The sequence below is a fragment of the Solea solea genome, chromosome 10, assembly GCF_958295425.1.
Source record: "Solea solea chromosome 10, fSolSol10.1, whole genome shotgun sequence".
Classification (NCBI taxonomy): Eukaryota; Metazoa; Chordata; class Actinopteri; order Pleuronectiformes; family Soleidae; genus Solea; species Solea solea.
Window position 1 is genome coordinate 22,580,087 of NC_081143.1, and position 17,851 is coordinate 22,597,937.

Below are 17,851 nucleotides of genomic sequence, written 5' to 3' on the forward strand. Positions count from 1 at the left end.
ATATGTGTGCTGATGGGAAGACACTGTTGTAGGGAAACAGCATGGGAGATGCACCCACCTGTTGATTTTAACTAAAAGTGATTCATTAAAACACAACAATATTTAATGCTGCTGTGCTATGATAATGTTAGATTATATAGATTAAGTATATTTAGAACATAAAGAAGCGACCATGCTAAATATGGTTAAATATGGTTCTGACATCGTTGTCACTTCAGGTCACGACTATATTTTGAACATGAACCATGAGGAAATCAGGAGGATAATAAGGACATGCACTGGAGACGCACCGATTAGTGATTGGTCCGCCTCCTCACTGATCGGGACCCAGTTGTCCAATCGCAGACCAGTCCGCAAAACCACTGGCCATCCACGCAACCGTACGCCCGTCACGTTGCGCACATGGATCGGGTCGAGGTGACCACGCCACACCCTGCAGTCAGACCGAGGCTCGTAGTGGCTGCGCCGGAGGAGCGTCTTGTGTAACAAGCTGTATCAACCAGCACCGTGCCTTGTTGAAATGTCCAATTCGCAGAGGAGGCGGTACATGGAGCGGCCTCTCAACAACACTGAGGCCGAGAACTAGCTGAGAGTCGGACACCGTTCGTTAACGACAGTGTTTACATGTTTTTGTTTTTACCGTAGCTGTAGCCACCACTCGGAGGAATGAGGGGTGTACGCCGTGCTCTTAACATGGGACTGTTTTTGCACGCCGTTGGCTCTGTCACCCCCACCGAGTCAGCCGAAGACCGGGTAAGTCGTTGAAAACAACGCACCCCCTCAGGGGCTGTTGGCTAGCTTGTTGCTAGCCTAAGTTAGCAAAGTGTCCTATTGTTGGTGTATTACCGGCTTACAAAGCTACTATCCTCCTGTTTCTGCTCGCATTATACCTGCTGTTGTCAAACATTAGTTAGCATTAGCTCGTACTGTGCTGTCATGACAGCTGTTAGTACGTTTCTCAAGCCGTTAGCCACTGGAGCTAATGTGTCTAGCTCAGCGAAGTAAAGGGACAGTCCGTCAGTCGGGGCCCGTCTGCCTTCCCTGTTCTGTTTATGGTTGAGGGTTGACATTTTAGACACGAGTGAGTTGGATAAACAGCAAAAAGCAGTTCTTCAGGTATGAATGCTGGTACACGCGTAATTATCCTTAGCAGGAAAACAGACAACAGCTGCAGTTTTTCTTACACATTCAACCTGTGTCAAGTTATAAGATGAGGCTGCTGTGTTGACTGTTGCGATGTGACGATATGTGATAAAGCATATACCGATAAAAAGTTATAACAATAAGTTAATGGTGATGAGCTTTCATCATGTGGTTAATTATGCGTGACAGGAAAATGCTGTCTAACTTGTCAACATACAGTCATAGTGATTTATTTGCTAAGTGCTACAAGAGAGAGCCTGGATCTTCTCCAGTCATTCTAGGACTTTATGATTAACAAGTGATCATTTTCACAAAATATATATCCAAATTATTTCGACAGTGCAATCACTGGAGATGTCACATTTATATGTTGTCTAATAATATGGTTCTACAAGTGGTACGCAAGTACCAGAGAAAATCAGAAATACTGTTCTACTGTATACCAGGGTGTGTGTTCGGCTGAGGATTTTGTGGATTATGTGTAGAAAATGAAAAACAAACAAAATAATGCCTACATGACAACAATAGTTTTTACATGGAGTAATATAGGTTTATTTCAGTTGTAATGGTTGCAACATTGATTATTAGTTGGAATGCTATGATTGTAAATACACATACATTATTAAAGTGGTTGGGTTAAAGTTATAAGTCAGCATACTGTATCAGTTCTTATCAGCAGTTTGATTTCTTCTTGGGTGTATTAAGCCAGGCCTTACTCTTGATCTTTTGCTGCTCAGTGTAGAAATTACAAAGGACGTGCACAGAACATTGAAATGTCAAGAAAAATATTTATGATTTCATGTGCTACTAGTGATCTATAAAAAGTGGGGAAACCAAGTATTCACTATTTTGATAAGGGAAAGACGAGTAAAAAGCCTATGTCTTTATGTTGAAGCACAGCATATTAAAGGTGTTGTAAAGGATTGTAATCAAATATGCCTGTTTTTTTTTTTAAAACCGCCTCATCTATGGGAATGGTCAAATAGTATATGGTTGATCCTCTTTCTTGTAGTGACTCACAAGTAAAGTATGTTCTAACTTCTTTTTTTTTGGCGTTTTACGGCAGTTTGCATTTCTTATGTTGCATTTCTACACCCTTTAACCACTTCTTTTTTATATGAGTATAATATTTATACAATGTGAAAACACACTCTAAGATGTAAAATTCATGATTGCACTGAACATTTTGCTTCAGATTTTTAGTTTTACTGTTTTAAAAGTATGAAGAAGTTTGTAACCACAATCAACTGTTTTCCTCAGCTTTCACAAGCTTACAAAAATTGTTATAGATAACCTTTTTTGCCGTATCGACTTAGTGGGGACATCACCTGTTTTACGTCAGAGGAGGTAAAACAATCGTAGGGTCGCACAGCAGCATAGTGGCTAGCGATGTTCCCATTTAGCAAAAAGACCCGGTTTGCAACCAAGCACTTTCTGCATGGAGTATGCATGTTCTCCTTGTGTGTGTGCGTGGGTTTTCTCCCGGTTCTTCGGTTGTTTCTCTTTATACTATACTGATGATCTGTCCTAGTGTACCCCAGGACAGGGGGTGGAGTGGCTCAGTGGTTAAGACCGGTACCCTGTGTGCGAAAGATGTCATGGTCGCAATGGTTGCAAGTTCGACTCCACCCCTGGCAGATTGTACTCATTTCCATTGTAAGTCGCTTTGGATAAAAGCGTCTGCTAAATGACATGACATGTAATGTAATGTACCCCATCTTTCACCTGGCATTTGCTAGCATCAGCTCCGGCGAAGTAAACAGTCCCTGCCAGTTTCACTCGTCGGGTGTTACTACTTTCCGTGGTGAATAAATCCGGCACTATTAACTTTTCACAGACGTTTTAATTTCTTCACAGATAGCGTGATGCATCACTATATGATTTTCTTGCACTATATTGATTATCACAGAATAGTTGTATCGTGATATTATTGGTATCGTGGATCATGTACAGCATATCATATCATATTGTGAGGTCCCCTGTGATTCCCACCCCTAATAAAGAGGTGCAATTACAACATTCTGCATTCCTTCACAGGCTCAAGGATGCATCAGAAACATTCTAGATGTTTTTCTTGAGGCAATAAAAACCCAGTTACTATTATCATATGCCATATCATGTTCTGTGTGTTATCAGTGCTCAAATGTGTTCATAAATCACTGCCATATGAACCAACATTTACATTTACAGACGGTTGTCATTTTAAGTAGAAGTGAAGTAGTAAATGTATTTCTTGGAGCCTGTTATTTGAAGGTGCATGTAAGGCTGATGGATCCTGGTTATTGTTGGGAGATAAAAGTTACACCACTTTGCCTGTAAGCAAAAATCTCTTTAAAGCTCCATACAACACTGAGAAACAAAACAAAATGTTCCTTGTGGTGAATGAAGGCTACGATGTTGTGTAATTGTATCTGTGAAGATGACGTAGTGTTTTTTGCAGGATAATTGCAGGATAATTTTCTCTAATCTTTGCTATTTTTCTGACTCCAGTTGTTATAAACTGTGATGCATTCCGGGGCGAATGAGTCAAACATCTGAAACAAGTTATAAATGCAAACGTATGTATATTTGGGTGTCACCAGCGTTTAAGGTTATATGGTGAACTTGTTTGCAAACAACATCATTGTCAATTTAAATTCATGTTGTTAAGTGTTTATCCCATTACACTGCTGAACAAGTTTTTTTTAGCAGAAGAATCCTCCACTTGTGCAGTTTTTTCTGTTTTCAGTCAAACCGGCTCAATCCTACTAGTTGCAACCACCTGGCTTTACTTGCTTTATATTATTATGTTATGCTTTTGCCTTGACTCCACCTCTTGAATACAGCATGTTGCGATGCTCACTGCAACAGAACTGCAACTCTACTAAACTGAGGAACACTTGGAGAGATCAATTGACCTGTAGAGTTGGTTGATGGTTGTGTGCAACGGCACGAGTGCAACAGACGGTCTTTTTTATTTAAAGTTTAAAGGTGTTGCACAGCAGCCAGATAAATATCTGTTTGTTTTTTAGATGCTCCAGTGTCTTTGCTAGACATGGTATATTGTACATGTCTCTCTGTGCCTACCAGTAGTGTCTGGTAGCTGTGTTTTCACCGAGTGGAATGGTTCGATTTGGTATAGTACAGTATGTAACAGTATGTCTTTGGTACTCTTCTCCTGGAGTACCAGTCAAACAGCCACAAACCGAGCTGCTGGTTCTCCTCCATTGTTATTTGTTGTGTTGTATTTGATGACATTTTTTCGTTGTTGTCACACCGCTATGACGCCACACTACGCGGCCATCAGGCACAGCCCACACCCCGCTTACCAAGTACAGGTACTGCTCTCAGGCGCTGTGTAGTATTTCAAATCTTGGAGTTATTTGATGGTTGCAGCCAACGTTTGTTTTAATCTTGTATCATAAAGTGAAACTGGAGCTGCTTGCAGTCAAACTGCTTTTTCTATCATGGAGATAAAATGAATCAGCTCACACACTCATTAAACCGTCTTTCTAAGCTGTTGATGATTTGAATACCAGCCTTGAACCTGGGTGGCTCTGAAAGAGCACCTTTCTTTGTGGAGGGACAGGTTAATAAAGAAAGGGTCAGCGAGTACATTGCGTGCATCGGCTAACCTGCCAGGATCCGCTCTGTTGGTGTGGTCAAGACTGTAGAACTGTAGCCACTTCTCTCCAGGAGTGTTGGTATTGTCACCAGGGGATTATTTAACTGTCCCCATTGTCTGTGCATGTCAACAGCTACTCATTACTGAGGCTGGTTATTTTCTCATGGTGCAATCATTTCTGTGACAGTAACCCAACCTGCTTTTAATCCGTTTGATTTTGCTGGTCTGTTTGTTGAAGTGTGCATGCACCAGCAGTGTATGCAGCCTGTCTGTCAGGAGAAGTAAACACTTAAAGGTCCTTTCAAATGACCTCAATTTTCTTTCATTGATGTATTGGCTGTCACTTAACTGGCGGTACAAGTTATGTGGATTGTGTGTGTGTGGGGAGATCACAATGTGTGTAGAAGTAGATTTGTTTGTTTGTTTTTTTGGTAAAATTAAAGTGCTTGTGAAACTTTAACCTTCTTTAACACTGGGTTATCTTTATGCTGCACTGACTAAGGACCCAAACAATCTTGATGGCTATCAGTATCAAATTGCAAAAGTGGGCCCAGCCTACCCAGTGGAGAGCATATGGTGCAGAAGCCAGTGAGCCAGTGAAAACAGTTTCAGTTATCAGACATAAAGTGAAGGAACAGAACATCATATGTTCATTACATGGAAAATTAAATCCCTCTGTGTTGGACGTGGTTTAAAAAGAAACAACAAAAAAAAACCATGTTGTGTTGATGAAGCTGAAACAGCTGTTGATGAATGATTAATCTGTTAGCACTGTAAAGTTGTTGCCACTTTTAAAAGTCAGCAGTTTGGTGTGTGCTAATACAGTGTGTTGCATGTGACTACTCATTTCTTTGTTACTGCTTGATGCTTTTCTTCCTATTTTCCCCTCTTATCTCACCTCCCACTTACTTCTCACTGCTTTGTGTGCATTATTGTCATTAAGCTAAGGCCTGGGTAAGAGCTCGCTCTCCACTGCTAGTTGGAAATTTCCCTAGCGCAATCCTTGTTCACTGTTTGGGCCTGTATGGGAGTGGGTCGAGGGGGTGTGTATGTGTGTGTGGGTGGGTATAGGGTAGACGGATAAAGAAACCGAGAGAGAAGGGGAAAGGCAGAGTTAGAGAAAGGTGATGTTTAAAAGCGGTTAGACCATTTTCTTGTATGGGATAATAACCTGATTGAGGGGACCTGGATCATCATGCTGCTCACTCCAGCACTGGTAAACTATAGAGAAATATACATACATTTATCTAATATACACATATATATTAGATATATACATATATAGAGGAAAAAATCTGAAGGATGAAGAAAAGAAATTCACAAATCTGCGCTCCCTTGTCTTTTGTCTTTTGGATGATCTGACGTTGTTATCCAGCCTGTGTACTTTCACAATTTGGCTTTGTTATGATATACTGTAAGTAATGTGCTGTGATACTGAGTGATAACTGCTTTGGTCTTTTGATAAAGGACTATTGGATTGAAGACAAATGCCGTATTGAATTTGAATGAAAATGGGCTGTTGTGCCGAATGCTTCTTGACATTTTCTTTTTTTTCTAAGAGTTCAGATTAGTTCTCTGCTAAACTTTTAAGTCTAGATCTTAGGAACATACTGAGTGGTTTGTGCTGGCTGGGATTCAACAATTTGCACTTGATATGGGTCTTAAACACTGATGCAATTCTAGCAGCTTACAAGTACAAGTGGCTAGCACTTGTTTACTCCAAACTCACAGCTAAGTATAAATGGCTACTACTCTATCTGTAATGTTTATTAATCAAAGCTTAAGACCAGTACTCTATACTGTTTTTTTGTAATTAGTATATAATAAGCATGCATTAGCACAGCAGAGACTCTCCGGACATTTCCACTTTTTTAATCACCTTTTCCAAATGTATTAATTGTGCAGCGTCCATTTCTTATGTGCGTTGTTTGTTGTTTTTATGAGTAGTAGTGAACCTCAGCAACTTTCTTCAAAAAGAAGGAAACTATGTCAAGTATGCATGCTGACCTTATATGAGAACACAATGTTTCCATTCCTTGTTTTGTACCATACTACTTGAACCTGTTTGGAAATGCTGCACTTAAAAATGGGACACGGACCATGTTTCAGAGAACTAAAGAAACAATAGATAGGCTTCTTACACTGAAGGCACATGACGTGTCACAGTGGGAGGTATTTTTTTTAATAAAATGAACAATGGCTTAATTCCATTTAGGTACTTGGATTACTGGAATGATAAATAGATCAGTGTCATTAACATTATTAGTAGCACCTGTGCTTTTTCTGCTGACAGGCCAAAATGTCTTCAATAGAAAAAGCCCCTTTTATTAATAGTAGTGTGATTTTTTTTTTTTTTGCCAATATCTTGCTTATTTTTTGTCCAAACAATATCAAAGTTGGCACAGCATACACTGGTGCCCTTAGCAGCTCTCTGCGAAGTTTGAAGCCCATCAAGCCACCTGCTCAACAGTTACGCAAGGAACGGAATAGCCGTCGGTGCTGCGCTGCGTGTTGGGGGGTGGCACATTTTGGGATTTCTGCTGGTATCGCTTGCATTTGTCATCCAAACACCACCAAAGTTGGTCCTGCTGCCATTAGGCAGTCACCTTCCAAGTTTGAAGTCTGTAAAGTAAACCGTTGGATAGTTAAAAAGATAAACAGACAGATGTTCCTTGCATTTATAGATAGATTTTATGTTTACTTTGAAAACTAAGTAAAAAGAATAGGGGGGCACCGATCAGATGTTTCGCTGACAGTGTACTACATCGCTCACTGGCAGACATGCACATTTGGCTACCAGCTAACACTTTGGAGGGAGCTAAAAATGGTTTATCAGCAGTTTTCCCGCTTGTTATGCCAACACATTCTTCAGGCTTTTTAATCAGACGCTGTTTGGTATCAGATGATTAATCTCTACACGTCACAAGCTGATAATATCATGACTGAAAACTTACTTGGCTACATTCTTATGAAAGAGCAGGCAATCTACAAATGACCAACAAGTGATGTCTGTAAAAAGTAATTGTTTATCAAGGTGTACTCAGTTCCAGCCACATTAGATGGTTTCTCATGATCATGCCTACAAAAATAATATAAACTTTAAATGTGAGGAGGACAAATAAATGTGTCCAACTGGAACCAAATTAAACCAAGTTAAAAATAGAGTATGTAACATTACGTATGGGCTTATTGGCAGAAATTGAATAATACTACCCATGAGTATGCAAAACTGGTATGTGAAGGCTATGTGCTTGGGAGAGGGAGATGTGAGTGGAGGAGACTAGATGTCACTTATACTTGCACGCTGGACCTTTTTAAAGTACCCAGAGTACAGTACAAAAAGAAAATTGTTCATATCAATTATTATGTGAGCAAATGTCATTAGTCAAAGATCACTGTGACCTCACTGAATGTTTCTGGCCATAACACTATATGCACGGAGCCTCACTTACAACTCCTGCTGAAATGTAAGCCAGCCCCTTAACTCCCAGTCAGTTGTCGCTATAGGCAACTTGGACTTTGTAAGGTAACGCAAGTGATTAAAACTGATGAAAAAGCTGTGGTGGGCCAAATAGATTTTTCACAGATGCTGTACACAGTGTGATTTCACAATGCTGACATTTAAACACCTTTTTCATTTTTACTTACGACTGAAACAACCACTTGTTCAAACCATTCAAAAATGTAAACTTTTTGAAATGTTCAATATTAAGATTTTTTACTATATATAGATTTAAGATGTTATAAATTTAAGAAGAGCTGTCGCGTTGAATTTATTTTGTCATACCTGGGTTAGGACGTGAAGTTGGTCATCCAGTAAATTTGTGCTTTAGCAGGACATCAAATAGCTAAAGGAGTGGAAGCGTCAAATTATTAAATTAGATAAATAAATGCCTGTATATACTGTGTGTATATACACATACAACTTTTTTTTTTTTACTGCTGTAAGCAGTATTTCTGTCAATTCTGTAATTTCACCCTTTAAAAAATATTTTTGGTTTTACGATGAGTTAATAATACATAATACTCTTAACTCTTTAACTGGATGTGTTTCTTCTGCTTGTCTTGCAGAGCCTGCTGAACTGTGAAGGCGTCAACAACCAGAGCTACATCTGTGAGTCTGGGCACTGCTGCGGGGAGTCTCAGTGCTGCAGCTACTACTATGAGCTCTGGTGTAAGTCTCCAGTTTTTCCTTTATCTTTTTATCTTCTGCGTCTTCTCACTCTCCCTTTCCTCTGTCTAATAGACAAGGTTCGACGGGATCATGGGGGTTGAAATTCACATGGAGTCCTCAGAGTGGGACATGTACTCAGCCACAGTGTTCAAGGGATAGTTCAGGTGTTGTCGGAAAACCGCACGAGACACGGACACTCGCTCCATCTTTAAAACATGGCTGCCAGCAGTGAGGCAAGGTCCATAGAGAAACGGAATGATTTTACATCACAGCACACAGGAGTTGTCGACCCACTGCTGTCTTCATCAGTCAGTTCAAATGTCTTATTTCATGATTTTGGTCTTTGAAAGCCTCAATTTAGATTTACCTCATCATCTGAATCAAACTTACCAAATGAGGCAGTAGCAGACCAGCAGCTCCCCTGTCCTGTGAGATAAAACCACCTCATTTTGTCAATGGACATTTGTCCAGAGCAGTGAGCAGTTTACAAACAGAAATACAAACTCCAACAATCATATTCTTAAGATACTGTAGACATAGGCAGGCAAAGGTTACATGAGGTAAACAGCCGTCTGTGGTGCAAAGGCCTTTAGAAAACGTTGCTACAGATTCCAGCAGCATTTTTTTTGCATTGCTTATCAACTTTGTTGTCTTGGAAACTTTTTTTTCACCTCCCCCAAATTGACAGAAGAAACAGAGTTCGACTGGGTTGGACTTACCTCTCACTGCAGCTCCTTGCGTGTCTGGTCGGATATAAAATTGACCTGAGCTTTTATTGACGACCAGTCTATCAGTACCATAGTGTAGAGTTTACATTCTTACTTCTCAGAGACACATGCTGCCTTGTTTCTTGGTCCTTGAAGTGAAATTCCCCACATTTCTCTGTGTTGATGTAGCGGTGTTTGTATTTCAGATGCAAGGTAAACACAAATGGAGTCGTTTTTTGAAGCCTTGCTCAGTTTGGGTTCCCTGCTGCTGTTTAGACTGGATTCTAGATAACACAGTTTTCCCAAAAAATATTTCCTTTGAAGAAAATTGGGAACATAATCAGAATACTTTAATATTACTTTGAAGGTTCAAAATTAGAAGCTGCCCACCAGCATCTCAGATTAAAACAGGTGCAATCATGATTGTGCAGACAGCCATGAAGACATATCCAAATCATATGTATAATGTTATTAGAAGTCCAGGAGGAGAGGTCTTCTGGATTCATTAACCCTCTTATGACCATCCTGACAATCAGGCCGCCTGGATTTATTTTGATTTCATGGTTGTAAAATTGTCACATAGGGTGGAAAGGCGGGGTCACACCCTGGACTGATCACCGGCCCATCACAAATGGTCAAATGCACAAACTCCAAATCCTGTTGCCAACGACAGGATGGTAACAGAAGGGTTAATCGACTTTCTCCCACCACCACTTGGCTTGTTACTTGCTGCCTCTATTGCTGTGTTCAGGCAGGACTTGTTATGACATTGGAAACAGAACATCCTCAACTCGTAGCTTTCCACAAAAATTCGAGTAAGCAGGGTCATAAATATGAAGGGAGAGTGTTTAAAGGGGCTCATTGTAAACCACCTCATTTGAACACAGATTTATACACAGGTTCCAGCGGTTCTGACGGTGCTCAAATTCAACAAGCAGACTGGCATACAACACACGGACCTAAAGAGTGAGATGTGCTCAATACATCACTCAAGAAATCTTTGTCTCCGGACATTTTGTTAAGCTGAATGTTGTATATTGCATCTTTAAAAGGCACACCAAGTTCTCTGTGTGTTTTGCTTTGTCAGAGTCTTGTCGTCATCGCCACCTTTATTGTTATAAATGAGTTTCTGTAAATGTATTATGAGATGGCTGTGTCTCAGTGGATGGAGCAGGTTCCTCTAGTCTACATACATACTGATTGTCTGGCGTTCAGCAGTGTGTGATTGATGTGTGATAGACGTAGTAAACGGTTACTGAGTGCGTGTGTGAAAGGGTATGAAGAGGTAAAGAGTAAAACTGCTGTGTAAAGCGATTACAGTTGGTCATCAAGACTAGAAAAGTGCTTCTTAAACACAGAGCATTAAGCGTTCAATATTTACAAATCTTTCTCTCAGAACGATAAACCAGAGAACTGAAGAGTTCTGGATGGCACATACGAGAAAGATTGTAAATCTGCCAGTTCCTCGTCATAGAGATAGGAATGATCTTGGACCTTATGATAGTTAAACTGGAAAAAAAAAGTGTAGGATTTAATGGTGAGGAGTGTGTGAGAGAAATGTCTTACACAATTTCAGGTAAATAAAAACACAAAAGGCCTTCTAGAGGTTTTTTTATTCTGGGCTACTGTAAAAACATAGTGGTGTAACACGGGGGCCTCCACAAAAATTTCATCTTACATAATCTTACATAACAACAACATAACAGTTATTAATTTCAGTTGATTATATAGTACATTATTAAAACATTTTAATTTCTGATGATACATACCACAAATCCTACATGACATTAAACTCTGTCAAACAATCAGTCAGTCGAACTTTATTCATGTAACGTCGTACAATACAGAATGCTGTACGTGTGTGTGTGAATGTTTCACTGTTAGAACCAGATGTTGTCGTTATTTGATCTTCAGTGTTATGTTTGCACTTGCAGCGGGGTCTTCGTGTTACATCACTGCACGCTCGTTCTGTCAAACAGTATGGATATTATCGAGCGCACTCTCTTCTGTTGTTGTGTCCCACTGTAAATGTGTATAACGTCTCAGTGTTGTGTTCTTGTGTTGTAGGGTTTTGGTTGGTGTGGGCGATCATCTTCATTTTGAGCTGCTGCTGCGTGTGCCACCACCGCCGCACCAAACATCGGCTGCAGCAGCAGCAGCGGCAGCATGAGATCAACCTCATAGCGTACCGCGAGGCACACAACTTCCCCTCTGTGCCCTTCTACTTCAGTAAGAACTTCCACTGGCACATGATGACGAAACTTGATTTTGATTAGAGCTTAGGTTAAAAAAAATAAAAAATAAATAAGATCCAGTGGATCAAAATCCAAAGATTGACTTGTGCGACTGCAAACTGTTATTGTCTTCTTCTGATGAGCAAAGAGGGAATGGATGCTGGCCAAGCTGTGCTTGCAGCACCCTCTGCTGGACAACATAGTAATTACTGTATGCGATTCGAGGTTTGTTATTTTGAATGAACAGGTTTTTAAGGTTTGATTTTGGCATAAAGTAAGTAAAAGTGCATTCATGTATCTACTCTTAATGTAAACAATATTTTTAATGATGCTTCAGGTTAAAGCGATCGAAGTTTTGCATATAAATAAACATCTATAATAACTCACCTTGTGATGCTTGTGGGAATTATACAGATTAGCATATTTATAGCTAGCGTAATTAATATAAATAAATATGAACATATATATATATATATATATATATATATATATATACACACACACACACACACACATATATATATACACATAGGAGATTGGCTGATTAGTAATTTGTGTTAATAAAGGGGCCAGTGAAAGTAAATGCTAATAATGAACAACGGATCAAAGGAAAATATATAATGTAAGAAGATGTTGATCATAGTGAGAACCCCACAAAGAACTCTAGTTCCTCTCAGTATGAAGATCATTTTATCTCTTAGCTCATTTGTGTTTTTCTGTTGTTTTTTTTAGCCTGTAACTGTAATGTTCTGGCTCATGCTCACCACTCTCATCCAATTGTGTCACCCATAAAGTCCTGATAAACCCACTCAATAGCATCTGCTCAGTATCCTTAAAAGACAAAAAAGGTCATTACTACTAAGTGGAAAAAAGTGTTTGAAGTCTGTATATTTCCATTTGGAAATGGTGAAAAACCAAAACATCAAGGAGAGTCAATATTTCACTTGCCAGATGGCCAGAGACCCAACTCCAAATGAATACTTGTGTTGTACTTACTGTATGTTAGTGCAGAAATAAATGAATGCTGCTCTTTATAAATCTGCCAGTTCCACTCTAAGTTGAGTGACATAATTAAAGTGAGATCTTTGACAATATCTATTCAATTTAATTTCAAACCAGTGCATGTCTGCTAAAATTATGATCATATAAACTGAATGTAAACATCTGTTTGAACATAATCTTCCGTGTGTCATTTCTCACCAATATTTCTCCAGTTACATCAAACTGAGGAATATAACACTAGCCGTAAGCAAAGCGGTGGCTCTTTGCTCATGTTTGCACTGAGAGTCATCCCTGGATTCACACAGCATTAGGACCTCTCCTGTTTGCATGCCCCAGTTTTCAGGAAGCGGCCTGCATTTCTCTCTCTTGGTGCTTTGCCAGTGTTGCAACACCGTCTTGCTCAGAGCTGAAACAGCCTTCAGCTCAGAACTGACCTAGAAATTGGCTTGTTTTGTCACATTTTCCCCCTATTGCTTTGGGAATGCTCAAATAGTCGTATTGAAAGTTCATTGAGGTCACGCCGAAAGTTGTGCGATTAGATAGTTGTGTTAATCTAAATGGGACCAAGGCTGGGGCCGCTCTGGACGCTTGTGCTGTGCGTCTACAGAATGTCTTGTTTGAGCTTGAGCACAAACGTTAACAGATTAGAGCAGCCACACTACTCTTATTGGGGGAAAATGATATTTGACCACAGTTGGTCTGTATTTGTCAAATATGTCACAAACACAACACTTTATATACCTGCTTCCAAGTAGAAACACTCACAGAACATGTCTCTGTTCCCTGAATCAATACAGTTTTTTCAGCAGTGCTTTTGTTGTGAAATATTTGCGGGACCAGCAGATGTACAGCCTCATACTGTGAACTCCTGGCATGTGGTTGAGCACAGAGGCATGTTAAACGGTATATTATTCATGGCAGTTTTCAAAGGGAAAACCAATATAAAACAACAGTAGAGACGCAGCAGATCAGAACCGCAGCCTTCACGTGCTGCACACAAGTGCAATGTGTACATTTTTTATCTGTGCATTCTCAAAGCTGTTTTTTCTTTTCCCCACATCTTCTCTTCAGGGTTTCTGCCAAACTACCTCCTGCCCGACTATGAAGAGGTGGTCAACCGACCCCCAACTCCTCCCCCTCCCTATAGTGCCTTACACACAGGCCCCACCACAGTGGTTTGTAGTCCACTGGCCGCCGAGCAGCAGGAGAGACACTGTCCAACCATCCAGCCCACTCCAGTGCCCCCGGTCTCTGAAAACCTTTGTTGCAGACCTAGCATAGAAGAGCCACAGCCACTCACTTTAGACTTGAGGCCAAAGCCTGACAGTAAGCCTGTGCAGATGGCACAAGATGCAGGCATGATACTGTCAGATGGGGTCAATAGGGAGGGACTCTCCAGCCAGGAGAAAAGAAGCGAAAGTGAGGAAGAATCTTGCAAGGACCCCCTGTTGAAGGAGCTGCCGGAGGGTTGCACTGAGGACAAAGATCGAGTTCCCAGTGGAAGGAGGAGGCGAATCACAGGGGACTCTGGGATTGAGGTGTGTGTATGCGGCACACGTGGCAGCAGCAGTTGTAGCGGAGTAGTGGGGACAGGACAGGAAGGCAAAGAGCTGAGGGAGCTAGAGAGCCTGCTGGGACGTGAGGGAGATTACGAAGAGGAGGGGGAGGAGGCTGGCGACTTCTGCGACAGCTGCGGTCATCGAGCCTCCTTCAGTGTGGAGGAGGAGCCGGCGCTTGGTGGGCCGGAGAGGCGGCCCGCACGTGGGCCGTCCGGGTCTCCTCAGCCGGCTCACCAGATCAGCAGTGGCTCACTCCACCCTCCTGTGTGCCTCCTCCTTCACACCATCAATGAGCAGGAGGGGCCACACCACAGCACCAGCACTGAGCCGCAGGGCTGAAACACACTTCTGACAAACCTTTGTCACCAACGGAAGGAGAGAGCACTTAGGACAGGATGTGGAGACATGCTTTTGTGTCCGAGCAAGTGTTTTATGTCTAAATGCTTTCTAAATGAGTATTTTTATGAACGTGTGCATCTTAGATAACACATATGTGGGGGCAGGAAGTGGGGTCCACCAAAGTGATTGAGATCCAAAGGTTGGGAAAGCTGGCTCCTCCCCACACTGGAACTGTGGCCTTAACCTGTGTATGTTGGGTTATACTTGGGCAGTAAAAGCCTAGGAATCTGTGGCAACTTCTCATACTGTACAAACACACAGTCGTCACACAGACAGTCAGAGACTTGAAAGCTGAAGCTGTGATGTCAGAACAGGATGTTGGCTGCCAAGGATGAATGCAGCTCTCCCTATCTGGGTGTTTGTTAACACATCTGCAAAGCCGTTCCTTGCGTAATAAGAGATAACACAAGTGGAATTACCGCAGTGTGTGTGTGTGTGTGTGTGTGTTTTTGATGAGAGCTGATGCTGAACAAGACTGTGTGTCCTGTTAGATTCATGCTTCTCAAGTGCTTTTATAGTGACTTAAAAACCGCTCTGCCTTGTTGTTCATGGTCTTTATCTGCCCTGCTAATGATAAGAGAAGTGCATTAACACATCTTCATGTGAGCAGTTCCTATTTTGCACAAAATGTGTTTATCCTTACAAATTAAGCCTTTAGTTAGAGAAAATCAGAACATGTTTTTCCATTACTCCAATCTTAAAGGACCTATTTGAAAATGTTGCTATGGCTACATAGCCAACATTAGCATGTACTTGGGCTGTCACATTTTCCAAAAATCACGTTCAAACGAGTACTGAAGATACTCAAGTAGTTCCCAGCTCCGGTGCCGTAGTTATTTATTATTACATTCACTTCACTAAAAGCTAAAAAACTAGGTGATGAACCTGAAATACTGCCACATGTCATTTTCACAGCAAGCTTGAGAAGTGAACTCATTCACTGTCTAAATTTCTGATGGATTCTAAGAGCATGCAGGCCAAGCTGAGCTCACGGCACCCTCTGCTGGACTACATGGTAATTACATTAGATGGTGTGATGGGTACCGTGTTTTTAGGTTCTAGGTTTAAGGTTTGACAACCCCCCAAATAAAAAGTGACAGCTCTAGCTATGTGCTTACCTCGAGGGATGGTTGCAAATACATCTTTAGACTTAATTTTACTCTCTGAAAGCGTTCTCCAACAGTGGAAAATCAAAGCCAAGTCTAACTCTTGATATGCTCCTGTTTCTATCGCTGCTCACGTCCTCATTGCCTTCTGATGGTGAGTCACCATTGCATCTGTTTTTCCCAGAGGAAGTAGCTGCTTAGAGGCCATATTATAGCTTCTTGTCTTGTAAATAAAACAATAACTAAAATTCTCACCAAGCGATAATCACCACCTCCCTCTCACGGCAAGGAAACTTACATATAAGATAGATTTCATTACACGATTCATTTCTTAGGGTTTTTGTCACGACATCTGTCAGAATTTGGCGCCTGTGATTTGTTAGTGGGGAGTGCAACACATTTATGGACTTAATGTAATGAATGTGTGTCTGTGTGTGTAGTATGTGCCTACTCCAAAAAGTGTAGAATGTTGAACACTGATAAGCCTCAGTGAAACTGAGGGATTGTCAGAGATCAGGTACTAAAAACCAAGAAAGGAATGTCAAGTGTTAAGAGTAAAAAAAACTGAGATGGACAACTTCAGACCTCAAAACTTATTGTTGACAGTTACTTCAATGGATCACCAGCGACTATAGGATTCACCATCTTTGTTTTCATATCAGCACATTTTCAGCCATCCTTCAGAATCCATATTCACTGATTAAATGCTCCCGAAAGGGTCCACTAAAGAAAAACAAAATCAGTTAACTGAAAGGAAAGGAAACTATTACTTCATTGTGTTAATTTAAATTAAGCATTTACCCCCACAGGGCAATTTTAAAACAAATGATTTAACTACTAGAGCATAATGAAAGGGAAGTTGTCCTTTGTCATGTTTATCTCCTGGGTAAAAGTACAACAGTATTTATTCAGAGATGCATTTTCTTTGCGATTGACGCAAAAAGCAATATGTTTGATTTTGCAGATTTAAAAACAAACTTTGACATTAACTCGTCAAATCAGACATCCTTATCCAGACCTTGCAGGAGCTGTAATACAATAGATGTTAGATGATGTACAAAAAAAAGATTACCTAAGATGTTTTCACATGTTGATTCTAGTTTTTAAGATTCTATTTATTTGTCCACTCTGAAATCAACTGGACCTCCCGATTCTACATGCTGCAGTGTGTGGGCATTTTTTTTTTTTACAGATTATCCTTTTTTTAATTAAAAAAAAAAATGTACTCATTGCAATGTTAGAAAGCACAACAGTCATTTATTGCCGTCACACGATAAATACCGTAAAAACAAATAAGAGAATGTGTCTCTCAGAAATGTCTAGCACAAGATAAAACTGTTACCTGACCTTTGTGTTTTAATAGTAAGACGACTGAATTTTACTCATCGAAGCCTCAACACTCTCTAAAATGCTTTGTATGTTGATGCTTTATTGTGGAAACTAGACGATGCAGTTGTTGTACATGTAGTACAAAGAAGAACCAATTTTTAAAAAACTGCTGAATCCTTAAAATGAGTTAAACTGTGTGAAGCGTAAAAAAACCACTTTATATTTGCAAATTAATTACAATGTTCTGTTTTAATGAAATCAGTAGCTTTGTTGTTTTAGACAGATTTTCTTTTGTCATTATTAATATTGTTATTATTATTGTTATGTTGAGAAAAAATGTAACTTCTTTTCCTACAGACGTGTAAAGGGTACATTTTGACTAACAACACACTAGTTACTTTGTTAACAAGATCAGGGGCATTTTGCCAAAGACACTTTTTCTTTCTTTCTTTCTTTCTTTATTTCTTTCTTCACCGGCGTGTGTAAAGGGGTTTTGCACATATTCTTTGAATGTTCTGATCATAAGCCATTTATTATAAATACCAAGGTGGACGTATGTTGAATAAACATACTCTCTGAAATTCAAATTTTGTG

At 40.3% G+C, this 17,851-nt stretch overlaps 1 protein-coding gene across 2 annotated transcripts; it reads left to right on the top strand.

The window, feature by feature from the left end:
• The first annotated feature begins 344 nt into the window (after positions 1-344).
• Positions 345-17,844, top strand: wbp1lb (WW domain binding protein 1-like b). Of its 2 annotated transcripts, none has more exons than XM_058641083.1 (4): positions 345-753; positions 8,819-8,921; positions 11,696-11,857; positions 13,936-17,844. In XM_058641083.1, exons 1-4 carry the CDS (start codon positions 667-669, stop codon positions 14,760-14,762), a joined length of 1,179 nt encoding a protein of 392 aa, XP_058497066.1. In that variant the 5' UTR covers positions 345-666; the 3' UTR covers positions 14,763-17,844. The 2 variants fall into 2 exon arrangements, with proteins under 2 accessions (XP_058497066.1, XP_058497067.1); XM_058641084.1 differs by lacking the exon at positions 345-753 and adding an exon at positions 5,848-5,963.
• The last annotated feature ends 7 nt before the right edge of the window (positions 17,845-17,851 follow it).

What these genes read in the sequence shown, in the direction of transcription:
- wbp1lb (XM_058641083.1), top strand. Translation starts at nt 667, where the DNA reads ATGAGGGGTGTACGCCGTGCTCTTAACATGGGACTGTTTTTGCACGCC. An exon ending in CTACTACTATGAGCTCTGGT is followed by an intron (nt 8,922 to 11,695) that starts GTAAGTCTCCAG and finishes CTTGTGTTGTAG; the next exon opens with GGTTTTGGTTGGTGTGGGCG. An exon ending in CTCTGTGCCCTTCTACTTCA is followed by an intron (nt 11,858 to 13,935) that starts GTAAGAACTTCC and finishes TCTTCTCTTCAG; the next exon opens with GGTTTCTGCCAAACTACCTC.